Genomic DNA, 20,814 nt, shown 5'->3' with positions numbered 1-20,814 from the left:
TGCCTTTTCCAGAATGTCACATAATTGGAATTATACTGTATGTGGCCCTTTTCAGACTGGCTTCTTTCACTTAGCATTATGCACTTAAGATTTATCCATTTTTTTAGTGGCTTGACTGCTCTTTTTTTCTTCTTAAGTCATAATAATATTATCTGGGTGAACCACAGTGTATCTGTTCACCTACGGAAAGACATCTTAGTTGTTTCTGCTTTTTGGCAAATATGAATAAAGCTGCTTTAAACATTCACATACAAGTTCTAATGTAGACCTAAGTTTTCAAACCATTTGGGTAAATACCTGAAGAGTCTGATCGCTGGATTTTATGATAAGACTGTATTTAGCTTTATGAGAAACTGCTAGACTCTTCCAAATGTGAATACCATTTTCTGTTTCCGCCAGCACTGAACAAGAGTTCCCTCTCCTCAGGCTGCACCCTCATAGTTCGTCCTGTGGTGGGAAGAACTCTGGGGATTGCAAGGAGATTGCAAGGCGTAAGAGTCTCCTGCCACTTGCTGATTGTGAACCTTGCTGGCGTCTCCTTCTAAAACAGTACTAATAAGGTGAAGAAGTGTGATGAGGGTTAGAGATGAAGTGAGGAGAAAACCCGGGCTACAGCCATGCTCTCCTGTGGTTTTCAACCCAGCCTGGCCCAGGCTGCTGTGCCCACTGTGCCATCCGCCCCTCACTTGGAACAGATGTGGTCTGGACAGCTGCCTGGCAGGGCCCCCAAGCTGTCCCCTCCTGCCCTGACTACAAGCTGTTGAATGGAGATTTGTGTCAGGGCAGCCAGCTGCCATGGAAGATGAGGGCTGGTCCCCAGGCCCCAGGACTGGCTTCTGTGTCCTTGGGCGGGGGAGCCAGGGTCTGTGGGGACCTTTGCCAGCCCTGGGCGCAGCTGGCCAGAAGCCTGTCTGCTGACACTGGGGCAATTAGGGTGTAATCTTCTCTAAATGGCACCCAATTCTGGCTAAATCCCTCCTGCCCAGGGATGAATTCCCAGTTTTCTAAAAGCAGCTTAGCATTTGGACATTGCCCAGGGCAGCTGGGGTTCGCGGTTGGCGATGGGATGGCTGCTTCCGATTGATGTGGGCCTTACAGAGGAGGGGCCGTGGGTAGGCAGAGGCTGGTGACAAGCGCCACAGCCCTACAGTGTTCCCTGTGTGGGTGCCTCTCAGCCCTCAGTCCTAGCGATCCCCACATCCACAAGTGTAAGTACTCCTTGGGGAAATGCAGTTCCAAAGCCACACAGTGGGAAGGGTGGGCCAGCACCCCTCAGCCTCCTGTGGTGTGAGGGACAGATGGGTCTGCAGAGAGGGGCTTGGGCCTGGGCTGGTCCTGCGGTGCCCAGCCTGATGGATATAGGCTGGCAGAGGTGGGTGGGTGCTGTCTCCTGGCCTGGAGGCCCCACTCTCTCTTCCTGACCTGGACCCCAGTCCCCAAGAGGCACCACCCTCTCTTGTAGGGACTCCTGCATCTTTCCCAGGCTCCTGCTTGAGTGTTCCTGGGCCTCCTTCCTCCTCCCTGTCTACCTGCCAGGTGAGGCTGTCTGAGTTCCTCAGGGACCACCTCTACCTCCTGCCCCCCCTCCTGTTACCCCCTTCCCCCTCCGTGTACCACTTCCTCTGGGAACCATCCTGCTGCAAAGAAGAAAAATGGATTTTGGAGTAAGAAACCTTATGGTGCCACTCAGATGAATCATCTCACCTTGTTGATCCTCTCAGTTTGTTCACCCGTGAAAGGGAGCGATAAAGGTTTTTACTTTGCAGGGCTTGTGTGAAGACACATGATTCACACTCACCTCTGTCCGCTCCTGGGGGCCCTGGACCCCACATCCTTTGTTGCCCGTGTCTGCTTAGGGAAGTACCTTTTGAGTAAAGAGAGGAGGAAGTTGGTTTGGTGATGGTGGTGGGCGTTCCTGGAGCATCCCCACCCAGCTGGGGGTGGGTGGGAAGAGCTGGCTGAGGGGTGGTGAGGTGGGGTCTCCCACATAACACCCATGGGATCCCATTGGGTGGGTCGTTGGGTCTGTGAGGGACCCAGGTAGTCAACAGGTCTAGTTCTGGCTTCTTAGCTGACTTGGGTTCCAGTAGAAGCATGTGGAGCTGGCTAGTTTGCTTGCACCCCAGGGTCACTGGGGGACTTTCAAAAATTCTAAAGCTCAGGGGCCACACTCAGACCTATGAAATCAGTCACAGGAGTGTTTACACTTCCAGAATGATCGCAGGGGAAAGATGCATGTGGGAGCACCATCCTGTCATTGCAGTTTACACCTGGGAGTCTGAATCCTCCCTGCTCTGCATGTCGTGTGTGATTCAGCCCTGGAGGGGGTACAGCCCCTCAAGTGGAGAACTTGGGGTGCCTCCCTGACCCTCTCTGGAGTGTGCATGAGCAAAGGGAAGACCCAGGGCAGGGGCGAGCCTGGGAGCCATTCCTGCCGCTGAGTCCCTGGGGTGTGTCCCCTCCACTGGCTGGAGAGAGAGGGTCAAAGAGGAGATGCCCCAGAAGAACCTCCAAGGCCTGCCCACCCTGTACCCCTGGAATTCCCTGCAGTCCTTGCCTCACTGAGCCACATCCAGCGCCTCTCTGCACTCTCAGCACGCTAGCATCTGGCTATTCCCTGGACCTGCCGTGCTGTCTACCCACTTCTGGTGTGGGGCCTGTCACCTCCCAGCTGTGTCCGTAGGTCCGCCTGTCTGTCCTTCATTCATGCCACAGATGCTTCCTGAGCCTTGCCACTTGCTGGGCATGGGCTCCTCACTCCGCTCCTGCACTCGCTAAGGAGGTGCAGATGTGTGGTAGACGTGGGTGTCCACCTGTCCACAAGGACAGGCCTGAACCCTTCCCGTGTGAGAAGCCTTGCCGCACCCACACTGTGTGTGTATCTGGATGGTCGGCCCAGCCTCCTGCCTGACCTGTTTCTCAGCATCTGTGAGCTAAAGTGATGGGGGTGCTGGCTGAAGCGAGGGTAGTGTTGGGCTGGGGGGAATTCTGCTGTCCTGGGACAGCTGCTGGACTTTCCCATCCTGCCCAGTGGGTCTGGCCCTCCCTGCTGACTCCCTGCTGACCCCACTGTCCTGAGCCATGCCCCTGGAGCTGTTTCATGTATGGCTATGAAAGAGTTGGAGGTCAGGACCTCACCCAGGAGCCTGGCGGGGACTTTGGAAGAAAGCATACAGGCATACAGACCCACTTCCCAGCGTAGCCAGGGGCCTGGGCAAAGGGCTTCTCCACAGAGCTGCCCAGCCTCCCGCACTAGGCCAAGATGCCAGGGGTCAGCACCTAGGAGGGGTCAGGCCTGAGGCTGCTGTTGGTGGTGGGGCAGGTGGTGGACAAGTCCATTCACTTTCTTGGCCCCCAGCGACATACTGGCTCTGAGATTTGGCCTACTGGGGACCCACCAGGGAAGTCATCCAGAAGGTCTGTCTGTGTGGGAGCTTGGCAGCACTACCAAACTGGTGGCCTTTCTCCAGAAGCTGCTGGGAGACCCCCGCCACCCACCTTCCACGTTGGTGTGGTTCACTGTGAGGCAGGGCTGAGCCCCATTTTAGTCCAGGCTGCATTTTTTAGGGTGGCCTTTGACCTCAACAGGCAGACATTTCCAGAGCAGCTCTGGCTGCTGACTAGATGATTGTTTTGTGCAGCTCTCAGTTTTAAATTGAGGTATGATTTGCCTGTAAGACCACATGCGGTTGTGCAGTTGCGTGCTCATGTGTGGCTGCCCCATGGTGCAGGTTACCCTGAAGTGCTTAGACCCTTCCTGTCCACCCAGCAGCGCACTGCCTACCTTCTACAGCGATTAGCTTTCTTCATAGTTGGTGTATGGCCCTTTGGGTCTGGCTTCTCTAAGAGCCATCACGACGGTTACTTGCATGAGGAGTGAGTTTTCCGGCTGCTGAGCATCATCCACTGTGTCATCGCACCAGAGTTACTGCCTTCCACCTATTGTTGGGCGCTGGGCGTTGTGAATGCACCATACTTGGTGTGGACATGTGGCATGTGCTTCCCTATTTCTTTGGAGACCATGCGGTGTCTCACTTTATCACCCAGGCTGGAGTGCAGTGGCGTGATCTTGGCTCACTGCAACCTCTGCCTCCCGGGTTCACACCATTCTCCCTGCCTCAGCCTCCTGAATGGTTGGAATCACAGACGCCCGCCACCACACCCAGCTAATTTTTGTATTATTTAGTAGAGACAGGGTTTTGCCATGTTGGCCAGGCTGGTCTTAAACTCCTGACCTCAAGTGATCTGCCCACCTTGGCCTCCCAAAGTGCTGGGATTACAGGCGTGAGCCATCACACCTGGCCAGTGCTTCCATCTTTCTTGGGTGGTACCTGCAGCAAGCCCCTCTCCCCTCTGTGTTCACATGTCAACACATCCCAGCAGGAAGGCTAGTCCTTTTACTCATGCTTTGCTACCTCAGGTAACCTGCTTCTAGGGAGGGAGGGACCGTGTGTCCGGAAGGAAATGATCTCCATAAATTGTGGGAGGTGGGGCCCAGGGACCACTATGACTGGCTTCAGCCAGATCTCAAGTGTCAGGCAGTCCCCACAGTGAGCCCAAGCTTTCTGGGTTCCAGGCCAAGACCAGGAAGGACTGAGTCCCAGATGTTCATGCACCTAGGAATGGGAGTTTCCAGTTCTCCAGGTGATTCTGAGGAGCAAGCAGGGTTGCGGAACTGATCAGACAGTTGAGCACTGTGGGCCGGGGTCCAGGCCCAGGCCCAGGCCCAGCCACTTCTGGATTATCAGCCTCCTCTTTCTTGCTTTCTCTTCAGACCCTCTTGGGGAACCGTTTATGGAGATGTGTGTTCTCAGAGTTCAGTTTCTCACTTGTGAGAGGAGCTAATACCTCCTGTGAGAGAAGCTAATGAGCTTACGTTGGTACAAACTGTGAAGTGCAGTGGTGCCTTGGGGTTATTGCCCTCCTCCCCTGGGCACCAGAGTCCTCTTGTCTGTTAACAACTGTGTTGTCCTCTGTCTTCCTCCCTCTGGGCCCACATCAGAGCTGGAGGGGTGCTGACGGCAGCCCAAGGCTGGGAAGACATCTGGACAGAGCAGGGCCAGTGAAGATGCCTCAGGACAGGGGACCCCCCCTCCCCTCTTCCCACCCTTAGTTAGGTGGATCCCCTTCTCCCATCGCCACACTCCCTCTACCCTGTCTTGGATCTGGGTCATTACTGGGCTGAACAGTAGGCAGAGGTTCTAGCTCATCTCACATCCATCTCCCAACTATACCTCCCTCCTGGCCCTGGAGCCCTCCATCCCCCATCCCAGTGTGCCCTGTGACTCTGTTTCTGCTGGTGTTTATAGCTGCTGTAAGTTGTTTTCCCAAATTGCTAGCAAGGCTGTACATCTGTTTGTGCGGTGATCTGAAGCATCTGGCCCTGTGTAAATCTGAAGTCCATTTCCTGCCACCATTTCCTGACCTGATCCTTTGTTCTTGTATCAGGTTTTTGCTGAAGTTCATTTATGAAAATTTGATCTTTCGTCTTGTTTCTGTTACTCTCTATTTCATGAATAACAAGTAATTTAACTGCCTGTGATATGTTTGGTTTGGGGTTTTATTAATCTTTTAAACTAGAATTACATATAGTAAAATGTATAGATTTTAAGTGCACGTGTGTATGTTGGCAAATACATCATCCCTTGGGTACATTTGATATTCTGCAGCTTTTCTTTTTCTTTTTTTGCTTTTGATATGGAGTCTTGCTCTGTCACCCACGCTGGAGTGCAGTGGCGCAATCTCGTCTCACTGCAAGCTCCGCCTCCTGGGTTCATGCTATTGTCCTGCCTCAGCCTCCTGAGTAGCTGGGACTGCAGGCACCCGCCACCATGCCCGGCTAATTTTTTGTATTTTTTTTGTAGAGACGGGGTTTCACTGTGTTAGCCAGGATGGTCTCGATCTCCTGACCTTGTGATCTGCCCGCCTTGGCCTCCCAGAGTGCTGGGATTACAGGCGTGAGCCACCGCGCCCGGCATCTTTTCTTTTTAATGCCCAGTAGTAATAGTAGCTAAGGCCCTGAGCTCATCTCGCGAGTGCTATGCATTCGGATAGCGTTTCAGATACTGTGTGCTTATTGCTGGGTTGCTTCAGGATTTTTTTTAATAGGTTGATTCTATTTCATTATTGTATTTCAGAGATCATTTTGTTTCTCCTTTTTTTAAATCAAGATATAATTTATTTTTAAACCCTATTCATAATGCTTTTGATAGTTTTCATATTTCACTAATTTTTAATAAAAATAAACATTTACTGGAGCGTAAGGTAAATATGGAAACTATAAAAATCATAATTGTATAGTTTGACAAATTATCAAAGTAAGTGCACCCATGTAGCTACCAGCAGATCAAGAAGTTGCATGTTACAGCTTCCCAGAACTGCTGTCTGAGCCCTGTCAAGGTGTGATCATTCTGGCTTTTGACAGCAGAGATGATATCTCCCCTGGTTTGGACATCTGATAGAGGGAGCTGTACTGTACTTTTTTGTGTGTTCCCTCAGTATTGTGAGACTGATCCTCATTGCTGCTTGTATTTGTAGGTTATTGGCACTCATTGCTACATGGGATTCGTTTGTGTGGACATACCACACCTTCCTCACCCACTGTCAGGTGGAGCGGCCTTAGGGTTGTTTTCAGCTGTCAGAACACTCATGGGGTGGCCGATGCCTGTTTCTGCTGGATGGACTGGCTAGGGTGACACAGGGCAGGCTTTCTTCTAGAGGAGCACAGGAGTGTGTGGCAAGCCCCTGTCCTCTCCATCCTCACCGCAGGCACTTGATGTGTTATTAATTTACATACTAGCCATTCTGATCAGCATGTCACAGTAGCTCTTTCTGGTGGTAAGTTGCATTCCCCATGTACGTTTTCCTGTGTTTACTGGCCGTTTGGAGAGCCTCTTTTGTAAAGAGCCTCTTCAAGACCTTCTTCCAGTGTTCTTATTGGGTGTCTGCCTTTTTCTTATGTATGTGTAGGAGATCTTTATATATTCAGGATATGAAGCCCTTTGCCATCAGGCAGTAGTTCTGACCCAGTGATGCAGCAGAAAGACCCAGCATGGAGCAGGCAGAGATGGCTGTCTTCCATCTGTGTCTCTGCCTTGTCACAACCTTGGCCTCTTGGAGCCTTAGTTTCTTCCTCCATAAAATGGGAACACAGATTCTCCTGAGAACTTTGAGATAGGCATTAAGTGAAATAATATACTTAAGGAGACTTACAGAGTGGTGGCTATTGTTGTTACTAATACTTTTTTTAATAAAATGGAAAGAGGCTGAGCACGGTGTCTTGTGCCTATAATCCCAACACTTTTGGAGGCCAAAGTAGGAGGTTCACTTGAACCCGGGAGTTCAAGACTAGCATGGGCAACATAGTGAGACCCCATCTCGAAAAAAAAAGCTGGCATGGTGGCACGTGCCTGTGGTTCCAGCCACTCAGGAGGCTGAGGCAGAAGGATTGCTTGGGCCCAGGAGGTCAAGGCTGAAGGGAGCTATGATCTCACCACTACACTCCAGTCTGGGTGACAGAGCGAGACCCTGTCTTCCAAAGAAAGAAAATAGGAAGAGCTCTCATACCCACTGGGATGGTTGTGACCAAAAAATAGACAGTACGAAGTCCTGGAGAGGATGTGGCAAAATTGGAATCCTCCTGTGTTGCTAGTGGGAACATAAAATGGGATAGCCCTTGTGGAAAATTTGGCAGTTCCTCAAAAAAAGTTAGAGATACCACATGACCTAGCGGTTCCACTCATAATAGCCTAAAAGTGGAAACAACCCAAGTGTCCATCAAATGATGAATGGATAAACAAATGTGATCTGTTCATACAATGGAATATTATTTGACCATGAAAGGGAAGGGAATTCTCATACATACTACAACATGGGCGAACCTTGAAAACATTGTGCTAAGTGAAGAGGCCAGTCACAAAAGACTGAAATGTCCAGAATAGACACATTCATAGAGATGGAAGATAGATTGGTTTTCAGGATGGCAGTGGGGAGAGCTGAAGAGTAATGCTAATGGGGACAGGGTTTCTTTGGAGGGTGATAGAATTGTGGAATTAATGGTGATGTTCACTCTGTGAATGTACTAAAAACCACTGAAAACCACTTTAAAAGGGTGGATATTATGACGTGAATTAGGTCTTTTTAACATTTTTTAATGGAGGTAAGCAGGAGAGTCTTTTTGCTTGCTAAATCTTTGAGGTAAATTTCACTATTATTCTGAAGTAATCCCCAGAAGATTTGAGGCAGCTTTCTTCCAGGTCTGTAGCTGTGGTATCCATATCACATGAATCTACATGACAACTCGAGGAATCTTACCTTCCAACTTACCCTCTGTCTTTCTCATTAGTATTTTTATAATTTTCTTTGGATAAATCTCATGTTTCTAGTTAAGTTAATATCTGGGGGTTAATTTTTTAGGTCAAGATTATAAATGTAATTGCTCTTCTTTTGCGTACATAACTCAACAGTTTAATTTGGGAGGGTTTTGTGGGTATCTTGGTGTATTTGAGATCTCTGACTTTTTTGAGGATGTTTCTTAGTGCATTTTCTAGACAAAATCATCACTTGCAAAAAAATAGGAATTTAGCGGTATGCTTTTTTTCCCTCTTCCGATGTTTTTTGAGTGTGGTGAAGAGTGTGGTCCTGCCTTCTCCTTTTAAGGGGAGGGTGGGTAACTCAAATGCATCTTCATTTACCAATGCTTCTCCATTATTTATTAATGCATTCCATTATTTGCTATGTTTGCTTTTGTTTTAAATCTATCCAGGTAGATTTACTCTATTGATGCTCTTTTTATGACATTTAGAAAGAAAAAAAAAATTACCACATCCATTTTTCAAGTGCTTCAGTTGAGAAGAGTTCAGGCTAAATTATGGTAAAGCATATTAGCATAGATGACATTTTTAATTCCTTTTAAAATATGAGTTTGTGGCAGAAATATTGGTAGCTTGCCTTCAGTCTGTCTATATGGTTTACTTACTTGTTGTCCTATCTTGTTTCATAGCAGATGCTGAATATAGATTTTTAAAATTGAATTGGTTTACCCTGGTTTTATGTTCTTGGGCAAGGTCTTCTGATCACAGTAACTCTTAAGGTAAATTGTTACTTCTGTTTGCTAAGATTTTGTCAGTTTTTTGCATCCGTGTTGGGCATGGAGTTGGTCCATGAGTCCCTGCCCATTGGAAGGGAAGATCTGTTGAAACTAGCAGGTAAGTTCATGACATACCTGTTGAACATTCCTGTTGAGTTTGTAATGTCTTTTCTTCTGCCTTAGAGAGGACATTACAAACTCAGCAAACTCAACGGGAATGTTCAACAGATACATCAAGAACTGATAAGGCATGTCTTTCTGTTTTCCTTTCTCATTATTTGTTTGAGAGAATATGGATGTGGACAGGGACACTTTAGGCCGAGGTCAGAGCTCAAGACCTGCTGTGCTACACAGCACCCAGACTCCCTCCTGGGCACGCACTCCCTGTGTCAGTTCTCCCATGAGGCAGGCCTGCTGGTGCCGATGCCCATCTTGCCAATGGCTGTGGGGTGGAACCAGCGATGTGGTAGCTCAGTCCTCACGTTGCCTGTGGGGACTGGACAGGTTGGTAAGTGTTCAGTTCCCTGATTTAGGGGTATGTACTTTGCACAGACTTACCAACCTGAATACAGTCACTAGCGGGTTAAAAAAATACATGAACATGGTTGCTTTGCTTTTTCTTTTGTTTCTGGGTTTTTGTTGTATCACTTCCCCTTTGTGAGACTTCTGCTTGTTACTTTATTCAGTTTCTGCAATCCCAGTCTAGAGAGACTGTTTCTTTTTATCATTATTTATTTTTAGTGCAATCCCCCGCAACCCCCCGCACAGTACTGCTTTGGCGGTGATTCTGAAGTTTTCATATGATTTGTTTCTATTTTTTGTTTATTTGGTTTCCTGTTGGTTTGTTCTGTATACCCTCTCTAATACAGATGTATTTAAGAGATCATTTTTCAATTTTCACGTTTGAGTGTATGCTAACTTTTTACAGCATATATTTTTTAGAACAGTTTCAGATTTACAGAAAACTTACATGAAATACCGTCTTTTATTTGTTCTCCTGTGGTGCACCTACACATAAATGGAATTTCTTCCTTTTTTAGATTGCTCTGATGTCATTCTGTATCCTCTTGTGGTATCATTTCCTTATGCCCTGAGTCCTGGTGTCTGTGCCAGTTCTGATTTGCTGGCTATTGCAGAGCCTGGATCTCTCCCTCTGCGTGGTTGACATTTTGATGTATTTTATACTAGGCTGTTTGGGTCACGATAGGTTTGATTAATCTATGAGATAGTTTAATGTCATAATGCTATAAATTCTTTTTTTTTTTTTTTTTTTTTTGAGGCAGAATCTCACTCTGTCGCCCAGGCTGGAGTGCAGTGGCATGATCTCAGCTCACTTCAAGCTCCGCCTCCCGGGTTCAGGCCATTCTCCTGCCTCAGCCTCCCAAGTAGCTGGGACTACAGGCACCCGCCACCACACCCAGCTAATTTTTTTGTATTTTTTTATTAGAGACGGAGTTTCACCGTGTTAGCCAGGATGGTCTCGATCTCCTGACCTCGTGATCAGACCTCAGCCTCCCAAAGTGCTGGATTACAGGCGTGAGCCAGTGCGCCTGGCCTAAATTCTTTATCTCATAATAATATTGTTGAGCTTGTATTTATGTCAACTTGATAGGCCTGAGCACCCTCATGACTGTAATAAGGCTTGATGCCACTTGGACTCCTGTGGAGTCCTGGCTATGCGGGACAGGACTCTGAACAGCACATGCAGAGCTGCCCGGAGTGGAGCAAGGTGTATAGACACAAGCGTCTGAGGCCTCCAGGTCTTCTCATGTCCTGCAGACCACCCCAGCTCCTTTTAAGGCCTCGGAAACACCTGATTTCCCTTTGACCCTATCAGGTGTTGAAGCCCTGTGGCTTGTTGTGGCAGTTTTTGGGGGGCAAGTTCATCATTTGATAGTATTTACTGACTGCATGATTGTGAAGGAGGTGGGTGCTGGACTTGAACTGCTGTTTCCTGGCTTTGCAGATTTCTTTGCCTCTTCCCTCTCACAAGGAGTAAAACCGTGGTCGGGGGTCGGGTCTTCCTCCAAAGGCTATGCCTCCCTGCCCGCCAAGTGCGAACTTCTGATAGGAATACTGCTTCAAAACAGTAAAGAGTTGACCAGCACTTCAGGGGCTCCTCACTGTGGTTGGGGGGAATAGAGAGCCTGGGATACTGACAATCCGTAATCGAGTGAGTTTTATCATCCTGTGGTTCCCCAGGGTGGGAGGATTTGTGGTCTCAATTGACTATCTGGGCTACAGGCCCTCAGACTTGGGTCTTGGGAGGCCTGATAGTCTGTTGTCCCAGTACCTACCAGAGACCAGGCATGCAGTAAGCACTAATAAGTGCTGTTAGTAAACATTGAGGGGATGGTGAAGCCAGTCCCTGGGATTTTTCAACAAGCCTGGGTAGAAAGATGGGTGCTGAGCAGAGGGTATTCACAGCCCGTCGAGTGGATGAGGATCAGGCCTTTCCCCTGCTTGGACCAGCCCTGACAAGGAGCCCAACAGTGTCTCTACCTTAGCAGGTGGTGGGAGGGCCCAGCGGAGGCAGCCAGGCTAGGACTAGTGGGATTTCTGGGATGCCCAGGCCCAGCCGTTCCCAGGAGGCTGGGCCCACCCTCATGCAGGCATCGTGGACCTTCAGGGACAAGTGTGGGACCAGCTGGCTGTCAGTGGGTGGTGCTGGATCAGCCTAGCAGATGAAGGAATTGAGGCTCCCAGTTTTGTTGTGGAAACTGCATCCTGGAACAAGTCCTGCCTCATTGGAATGCTGAGGCTGGCTCTCCTGGCTTGGCAAGTGTTGTTCCTGTTGTATCAGATGGCCAAACTGGTTTAGGATGAAAGAGAATTCCCTGGGACAGCCCTGCCTAGAGGTCTGGTTCCTTGCCCTGGTGGTGTAGGCCTTCTCCAGGGAGCCAGACCCCAGTGGAAGGTCGGCAAGTGGGGTTGGTTCAGTTTCCTGTGCAGACCTGTTTCCACGCCCTGTACAGGTTTGTCCGGAGACTGAAGGGTCAACCTCTACTAGCTAGGGCTGATGGCCAGCTCTTATTGTGGAGATATACACATTCTCTCTTGAGAGTGGGGAGGGAGTGGGGTGACCTTCCTTTGTAGCTGAGGGAACTGTGATTAGGTAGTTGCCACAGAGCCAGGCAGCCCCACTGGCTGACTACAGAGTAAGGACATCTTGCACGTGAAAAAGGACAGTGAGGCCACTTTGGAGCCAGCACCTGGCCTTGTGGGGACCATCAGGGACCAACCTTGTGGCAGGTGGGAGGGGGCAGGCACTGGCCTGGGGCTGCTCTTCAAGCCCTGCCACTTCTCATAAATGGGGTGATTGTGAATGACCCTGACCCGATGCCCATGCTGCCTTGGCATCAGGGTGGGCTTACACACGCCCAACTATGGGAATTTGACCCCGTAGCCCCTTTGACAGACAGGCACAGTGAGGGAGGAGCTCACCAAGTCATAGCTGACCAGTGGCAGAGCCAGGACGTGGGCCCAGGCAGCCTGGCTTCAGGTGTGCACATACCCATTGGCTCTCCTGCTGTGCCGCTGGGAAGTGGGCAGGCAGGGCAGTGCCTCTTGCACAGTGGGGTACCTCGGCAAAGCTGGAGGCCTACATGGCTGAGGAGGGAGGGAAAGAGATTCTTGTCCAGAGGTTCAGAGGCCCTGGTATGAGGACCTAGTTCTCCTTCCGGCCTCACCTTGTCTTACCTCTTGCTTTGCTCTTCCTTCCACCTGGCGCACTTCCCCGTCCTCCCAGGCTCTGATCACCTGCCACTATTTCCTCCTCTGCACTAGGCACAGGCTAGGGTCTCAGCCATTCCAGCATAGACTTAGTTTTACTTTCACAGAAAGTAACGCTTGAAGAGTTGTTCTAAGGTGGTGGGAGTGCCCAGGTGATAACAGGGAGCTTTGCTGGTACTGGCGTCAGGAAAGAATGAAAACCACAGGGGTAACCGTAACCCGTTGTTGGTCGTAATCTTTTACTCTTCCTTCATCGTCCAGCTTCTGTTTCTGGATTTCAGCCTCTGCTGGGGGGTTGATGGGGGCCTAAGCATCTGCTATGGGCTCATTCTAAAGCCACCCAGCCTCCCATGCGCTGCCCCCACACTGGGGTTGTCGGGATCTCAGCATGTTAACACTGGTCCAGTGACAATAGCCTCAGCCACATCCTGAGTCAGAGATATGCTGACTCTGGAGGAGCTGGCTCCTTCTTGGGCATCCGAAAGGCAGTGGGAGCCCTAGAGAGGAGAACAAGGAGTAACTCCCTGAACCTGTATTTTAAAGCTCCTATCATCAGGGGATGGGTGGAGTAGGAGGCCACATAGACTCTGGTAAGTGAATTACGTTAACTGACTAAATCTCCTCCACAGCACTAAGCTCAGATTGGTGACATTATTAACGCAGGTTTCACATGAGGAAATTGAGGCACATTGTGATTGGTGCCCACCACAGTCACATAGCCCTGCCGCTGCAGCTTATTTCAGAGGTGCTAGCAGGGAATGTTGGCTGTGCTTCCCTGAGATGGGGGTGGTGGGCACAGATGGGCTCGTGCTCACAGGTGCCCCTGGTACCTGGCCTGCCTTCTCTATCTCCTAGGAGTAGGGGTAGGGTGGGGCACTGGGCTCATCTGTTGGACAGGATCCTTACTGCCCTGTTTTCCATCCTGAGGCGTATTCTGCCAGCCTTCTGTCTCCAGCCCTGCACCATCCCATACTGTGCACCCTTGGCAAGCATTGAACTCCGTTGTGCCTCAATTTTGTGGTCTCGATCTCCTGACCTCATGATCTGCCCGCCCCAGCCTCCCAAAGTGCTGGGATTACAGGCATGAGCCACTGTGCCTGGCCTATTCATTTTTTAATTAGGTTGTGTGTCTTTTTTTTTTTTTTTTTTTTTTTTTTTTTGAGACAGAGTTTCGCTGTTATTGCCCAGGCTGGAGTGCAGTGGCATGATCTTGGCTCACTGCAACCTCCATAGTGGATGTCCTGCCTCAGCCTCCTGAGTAGCTGGGATTACAGGATTATCACACCCAGCGGATTTTTTTGTATTTTTAGTAGAGATGGGGTTTTATCATGTTGGCCAGACTGGTCTTGAACTCCTGACCTCAGGTGATCTACCTGTCTCAGCCTCGCAAAGTGCAGGGATTATAGGCGTGAGCCACCGCGCCCAGCCAGTTGTTTATCTTTTTATTGAGTTGTAAGAGTTTTTTTATATGATCTGGATACCATATCCTTATCAGATAGGTAATCTGAAAACATTTCTTTTATGGTGTAGGTTGTCTTTTCACTTGATTATGTCCTTTGATGTATGAGGTTTTTAATTCTGATGAAGTTCAAGTGACTAATTTTTTGCTGTTGTTAGTTAACGTTTTTGGTGTCATATCTAAGAATTCATGGCCAAATCCCAGGTCATGAAGATTAATCCCTACATTATCTTCTGAAAGTTTTATAGTTTTAGTTCTTATATTTAGGTATTTGATTCATTTTGAGTTAATTTTTGTGTATAATGTGAGGTAGGGGTTCAGCTTCATTATTTTGCATATATATAGCTACTTGCCCCCAGCATCATTTGTTGAAAACCTTTTTTTTTTTTTTTTCCCTCTGGCGCACAGCTTGGAGTACAGTGGGGTGATCTCAGCTCACTGCAACCTCTGCCTCCCGAGTTCAAACCATTCTCCTGCCTCAGCTTCCCAAGAAGCTGGGATTACAGGCACCCGCTACCACGCCCAGCTAATTTTTTTTATTTTTAGTAGAGACGGGGTCTCGCTGTGTTGGCCAGGCTGGTCTCAAACTCCTGACCTAGTGATCCGCCTGCCTCGGCCTCCCAAAGTGCTGGGATTACAAGCGTGAGCCACCACGCCTGGCCGAAAAACTATTCTTTAACATCAAATTATTTTTGTACCCTTGCCAAAAATCAATTGACCATATATATAAGGGTTTATTTCTGGACTCTATTCTATCCCGTTGGTCTCTATATCTTTACACCAGTACCACATTGTTTTGATCACTGTAGCTTTGTATTAAGTTTTGAAATTGTGAGTTTTCTCACTTTGTTACTCTCTTTGAATGTTGTTTTAGATCCTCTAGGCCCTTTGCAATTCCATATGAATTTGAAAATCAGCTTTTCCGTTTCTGCTAAAAAGGCTTTTGGAATTTTGGTAGGGATTGTATTGAATTTCAAGTTAATTATCTTTTAAAGAGATTTAAATAATAAAAATAAGTATTTTATGTTTGCCTATTTAATTACCATTTCTTCCATGTAGATATAGATTCCATATGGTATTATTTTTCTTCTGCCTGAAGGATTTTATTTAACATATCTTTAAATACCAATGCAGATCTGCTGTTGATAAATTCTTTCAGCTTTTGTACGTCTGAAGTATTTCACCTCTATTTGTGAACAGTTTTCAGTGAGTATATCATTCTAGTTAAGTTTTTTTGTTTTGCCGTTTAAAAGATGTTGTTCCACTGTCTCCTGGCTTGTTAGAGAAATCAGCTGTCATTTAACTTTGCTCCTCTTGAGTCATGTATCCTTTTTCTTCTGGCTGATTTTAATATTTTTATTATAAAATTGGTTTTAAACAATTTTATGTTATGCCTTGGTGTAGTTTTCTTCATATTTCTTGTGCTTGGGTTGACAAGCTGCTGATGTCTGTGGGTTTATAATTTTCATGAAATTTGGAAAATTTTCAGCTCTGATTTCTTCAATTTTTTTTTTATTTTCCTGTTTTTCTCCTTTGGGGACTCCAATTAGTCCTTATGTAAGACTTCCTGAAATTGTGTCATACTTCACCAATGCTCTGTTCGAGTTTTGCTTTTGTCTTTTAGCCTTTTTTCTCTGTGTTTCATTTTGGATAGTTTGCTGTGGTTTTTCAAGTTGACTAATCTTTTCTTCTGCATTGTTTTATCTGCTGTGAATCCCATCCGCTGTACTTTTCGTCTCTAGAAGTTCTATCTGGATCTTTTTCTGTCTTCCTCATTCGTACACCTTTGCCTACTCAGTGGTTAGTGATGGAATGCCGGGCAGTGGACCTCACCTGTTGGGAGATGGATGTTTTTGTATTCCTTCATGTGTTCTTGAGCTTTGTTCTGGGATGTAGTTAAGTGACTTGGAATCAGATCGGTCCTTTCAGGTTTTGTCTTTAAGCTTTACTCTGTGGTATCAGAGCAGATTTAATCCAGACGAATTTTGTCAGGCCCTGGGAGTGCTCCCCTGCTGCCTGTGCATCAGGAGGGCTCTCCTGTGGCTGGTGGGAGCAGGTGCTGTTTTTGGCTGGTGTAAATGGTGGGGATTGCTTTCTCTGCCCCTCTCGGTGGTCCTTCAGTGACTTCCTCAGCTCTGTGCTGCCTGGTCCTCAGTGGAGATTCTGGCCCTCTGTGTGCAGGTCTGCCTAGCTTGGCTGCCCTGCTGCCATCTTCCAGTCCCTCCTTGACAGGGTCTGCCACGCCTTGACTCAGTCTCCCATTTTTCCATGGCTGGGAAGTTCTCTTGGTGGAGGGGGCTCCTGGAACTCCCCTGATCTGTCCCTCACTATCTAGTGCCCATGACGTGAAAACCACTGCTTATTATTTATTTATATTCTGTCATTGTCTGTGTTTTTTTTTTTTTTAAGTTTTCACAGAGAAGGTAGTCCTAATTTCTGCAACAATCTTGTCTTGGCTGTAGGCGGAAGTCTCTATCTCAGTGTGTTTGAAAAGCTGCCTAGGAGTGTTCATGGGCCCCGGGCTGGGAGCTTAAGCAAAGGAAAAGATCCAGGTCTCAGGCCAGGAGGCCCGGACTTGAATGTCGTGTCATGGCATTTAGCTGTCATACCTGGAGAAAGCTTCTGAGGTGATGTGTGCATCCCCAGCTCCAGGCTTGTGGGCGTATTCTGAGCAGCCATGTGTGCTGGACCCTTCAGTTGGGTCCCGCCTGCTTGTCAGAAGGCCCAGATGGTCTGGTGCTGCCCATGCCGCCTGCAGCCTGTGGGCCCCTCACTCAGTGAGGGACTTGGGGCCTGGCTGCCACTTGGGTGGGGAGCCCACAGTTGGGGCCAGTTCCATGTCTGGTTTCCATTCTTGTGGCCTGGGGCTGGGCAGGGTGGATCAGGTGCTGTGTAGACATCATGATTCGGTCCTTCCTTGGGACTAGGATAAGAACAGAGCAGAAATCACGGCGCTGACCCGACTGCCTTGTGGAAGAACGGACATCTTCCACAGAGTGGTGTTGTGTTGATGGGTGGGGCAGGTGAGCAAGACCCAGCCTCCGCAGAAGTGTGGGTGCCATGGACGTCTGTACATCCACAGCAGGAGTGTCCATGACAGTCCTGAGTCCCCAGGTGGAGTCCCAGTGCCAGCACCAGTCTTCCTGCTGGGCTGTGTTGTCCTGTTAGCCTTGTTTAGGGGTGTCCCCCACAACACCACGAGACACACACACACAACACATACCTTATAGCACATGTCACCACACCTGCCACAGCACATGTGTGCTCTTCCAGGCAGGATCCTGTGATCCTCACAGTGCTGTGAGATCAGTCTGTCTTCCCCTTGATTCCCCTATTGGTCCCGTGAGACTCTGGACTCAGACTAGACCCTGGTTTCTTTTGCCAGTCTCCTGGTGGGAGGAAATGAGTTACTCTTTGCTTTGATTTCTTGAAATTAGAAACTGTCCTGCTTAGTAACATCCTTCTTCATGGTTTTGTACATTTTCCCTATTTTCTTGAACTGAATTCTTAGATTTAATATTGAATAGTAAATGAGTGAAACATGCTCCTTTTTCTCTCTTAGGGAAACAAAGTCATCCACTTTCAGTCGCATCTCTCTTGATCTTGTTTTCTGCCATGAGCCAGGATTACCGTAAAAAGATAAGGTCTCCCTCAAGAACTCTGTGGTGGAGCGGCCAGTGAGACAGGGGCTGCTGGGGTGACACACTGCGGGCCCTCTGCCCTCTACCCATGGAAGCCCTGTCCTGCCATGCCAGCTATGCGGGGGTAGTGGGCAGTGGGAGGGAAGGAGGGCGATGGCACCTGCTTGGAGGCTGGGCCACTCGCCTGGGGTATACACGATGGGAAGCCGGCTGGCCTGGGTTTTTGGGCATGGACATGACACAGCTGTCGTCTCTCGGGTGCGTGGGCAGGTGGTCACCCTGGGCTAGGCGAGCACGCCTTTCTGGTCGATCTCACCCATAAGGTCTCCTCCCTGAGCCCCAGGGCCCTACACTTCTTTGCCACATGCAGCCCCCGCCCCCCTTGTTCCTCACCCCTCTGGAACATGCTGGTATGTTGGCCTCTGAGCCAGGAACTAGGCAGAGTAGGTGGCACACTGTGCTGGCCTCTGTCTAATTCTTACCATCACTGCCGTCCTTGGGACTGGGGCTCTGACTGCTCAGTCCAGGTCTCTCCCAGGCGTGAAGGATGAGCCAGCATCAGGCAGCAGGATGGACAGACTCCCTCTGCCCTTCATATGTGGTGGCTGGCGTGCCATCTGGAGTGGGAGGAGGTAGGAGCTGTGTGGGAGCTCCCTCCGCGGGCCCCAGCTGCTGTCACACGTGCCCGCTGCGGCTCCCTGACTCCAGTACTTGTCTTGCCAGTGCAGACACTGTTCCTCAGAGACCAGGCTTTCTCTTATTTTGGTGAAGCAAATGAATCTTGGGTGCAGCTTGTTGCGTTTGCATGTGTGCAAACCATAGGCACGTCACAGATGCACCTCCCAGGGCGGGGGCCCTCCCTTCAGGCCCACAGTCCCCATCGTTGTTGCTGTTGTTCTGCAGCATGAATGTCGCCTGTGAGCTGAGTCTCTATCCTTCAGTGCCCCTGGGAGGCCCACCTGACAAGTGTTTTGTCTCCTGATGCAGGCCTTTGGACAAGCACACACGAATCACAAGAAGGTGGCTGCTGACGGAGAGAGCCGGGAGGAGAGCCTGATCCAGGAGTCGGCCTCCAAGGAGCAGTACTACGTGCGGAAGGTGCTAGAGCTGCAGACGGAGCTGAAGCAGTTGCGCAATGTCCTCACCAACACGCAGTCGGAGAATGAACGCCTGGCCTCCGTGGCCCAGGAGCTGAAGGAGGTGAGGGGGTGAGGAGGGGCCTACTCTGTGGCTGCAGTAGTGCCACCAGGGTCACATAGCAGGTGTGCCTGGTGGGTGGCTGGGCTGGGCTGGCTTCTGGGGATGCTGCAGCTGGCTGGGCTGTCTTGCTTTCCTTGTCTCATCCTCCACTGCCCATGTGGCAGAAGGGAGAGAGATGGACCCACGAGTTCCGCTGCATCTGGCTTGCTTCCATCTCACTAGTGAAGCAAGTCCCATGAGCAAGTCCAGAGCAGAGAGGTGGTCAGTCAGGGAGGGGTGCGGTTAGCCACTCGTGGAGGCTAAGGGCTGATGCCCATGGGGCACTCCTCGTCATTGGACTCCCCCCTGCCCTGGGAATGTTTTGTGTCATTCAGGGCCTGCATTATGCCCAACTGTAATAAGAACACAAACCCCAAATATTCCATGGAGACTCGAGGTAGGATGTGCGTGTCTGAGAATTAGGGGTGGAGACCACCGCCAGTGGCCCCAGCGGCCACACCCCTGCCTTGTGCACAGCAGAGTGCCTGCAGGGAGGGTCTGGGTGAGTGGTCCCTGGCACTAGAGCCTGTTGGAGTCCTGGGTACCCATGGACAGCCATGGGTACATGGCACAGGCTCTGCATCTAGAAATGAAACTGTGGTGTCCATCCATGAGCTTGTGAACATGAAGTCAGAGGAACCAGCTTGGCTCTTGGGCCCTGACAGGCACAAAGGCCACAGGACCAGCTGCTCATGGCCCTGACACTTAGGCCCTGGAGTCGGGGAGGATTGGGGAGCCCAGGGGAACGATATGGCTAAAGCAGGATTTGGGAGGTTTGCTGTGGGGCGTGGAGCCTGTGCAGTGTGAGCCACCAGGAGGAGGAGAGTCTTCCACTGGGGCAGGTGGGAGGTGAGTCTCGCTGGCTTGAACAGGAGGCTCAGGGAAGGTTGAGTGAGCCCCTGAGTGTCTTTCCTCACTGACTGGCACGTATTTTAATTGAGCCCTGCTGGGGTCTCGGTGTCTGTGAACCTGAGGACACAGCATGAGGAAAGTCTCATTCTCCTAGAAGGCATGTGGCAGATATCAGGGGAGAGCCGTACCCCGTGCCTGTCCCTGGGGCAGGGGCATGTTCACTGTGGGGCTGAGCCAAGGGCAGGAGGAGTGTCGGGCGAGTCCCGCAGGCCTGGGTGGGGCCCTGAAGGAGGCAGGGTCCAGCTTGGGTTTGGTGGTTACACGGGGAGTGGGCTGTGGGGACAAAAGTGGGGCTGAGATGCCTGTCATGGGGGCAAGAGGGGCCAATGCCCTCTGAGGAAGGATGAGGCCCCATCACCAAGATGGAGGTGGGATGGTCCCTGGGTTCTGCAAGTGGAGCTGGAAGTTGGCAAGTGATCTGTAGTCCTCCTGGCCGTGGCCTTTGAGGGTCAGCCCCAAGTTCTCATTGGGAATGGCTGGAGGAGTGGAGCACCAGTCGGTTGGGAATGGGCTGATACTGACTTTGCCTTTCACTGAGACTTGGGGCCTGGCCTAGGCCTTATCGTTAGTCCTGGCCTCAGTTTCCCCGTCTGTAAACCGACAGTCTCTGAAGCCCCTTGTAGAGGATGCCCCACAGCTCCTTCGCCCCACAGCTCCTTCTCCCCACATTGTCGGAGCACTTGTGGACCCTTGTTCCTGCCACAGGAGCCCCACCCTCTGCAGCAGATAATCTTACTGGAGGT

At 49.8% G+C, this 20,814-nt stretch overlaps 1 protein-coding gene across 4 annotated transcripts in view; it reads left to right on the top strand.

Annotated features, from left to right (window-relative positions):
* Positions 1 to 20,814, top strand: part of BICD2 (BICD cargo adaptor 2) — a 48,573-nt gene that overhangs the window by 11,843 nt on the left and 15,916 nt on the right. For all 4 annotated transcript variants that reach the window (XM_005582258.5, XM_005582257.5, XM_045372978.3 and 1 more), the window contains exon 2: positions 18,908 to 19,120. In XM_005582258.5, coding sequence (XP_005582315.1) covers positions 18,908 to 19,120 — 213 coding nt within the window. The remainder of the gene's footprint in view (positions 1 to 18,907; positions 19,121 to 20,814) is intronic.

Source organism: Macaca fascicularis, chromosome 15 (genome assembly GCF_037993035.2).
Source record: "Macaca fascicularis isolate 582-1 chromosome 15, T2T-MFA8v1.1".
In the NCBI taxonomy this organism is placed as follows: domain Eukaryota; kingdom Metazoa; phylum Chordata; class Mammalia; order Primates; family Cercopithecidae; genus Macaca; species Macaca fascicularis.
This window is presented reverse-complemented; position numbering and strand designations above follow the sequence as displayed.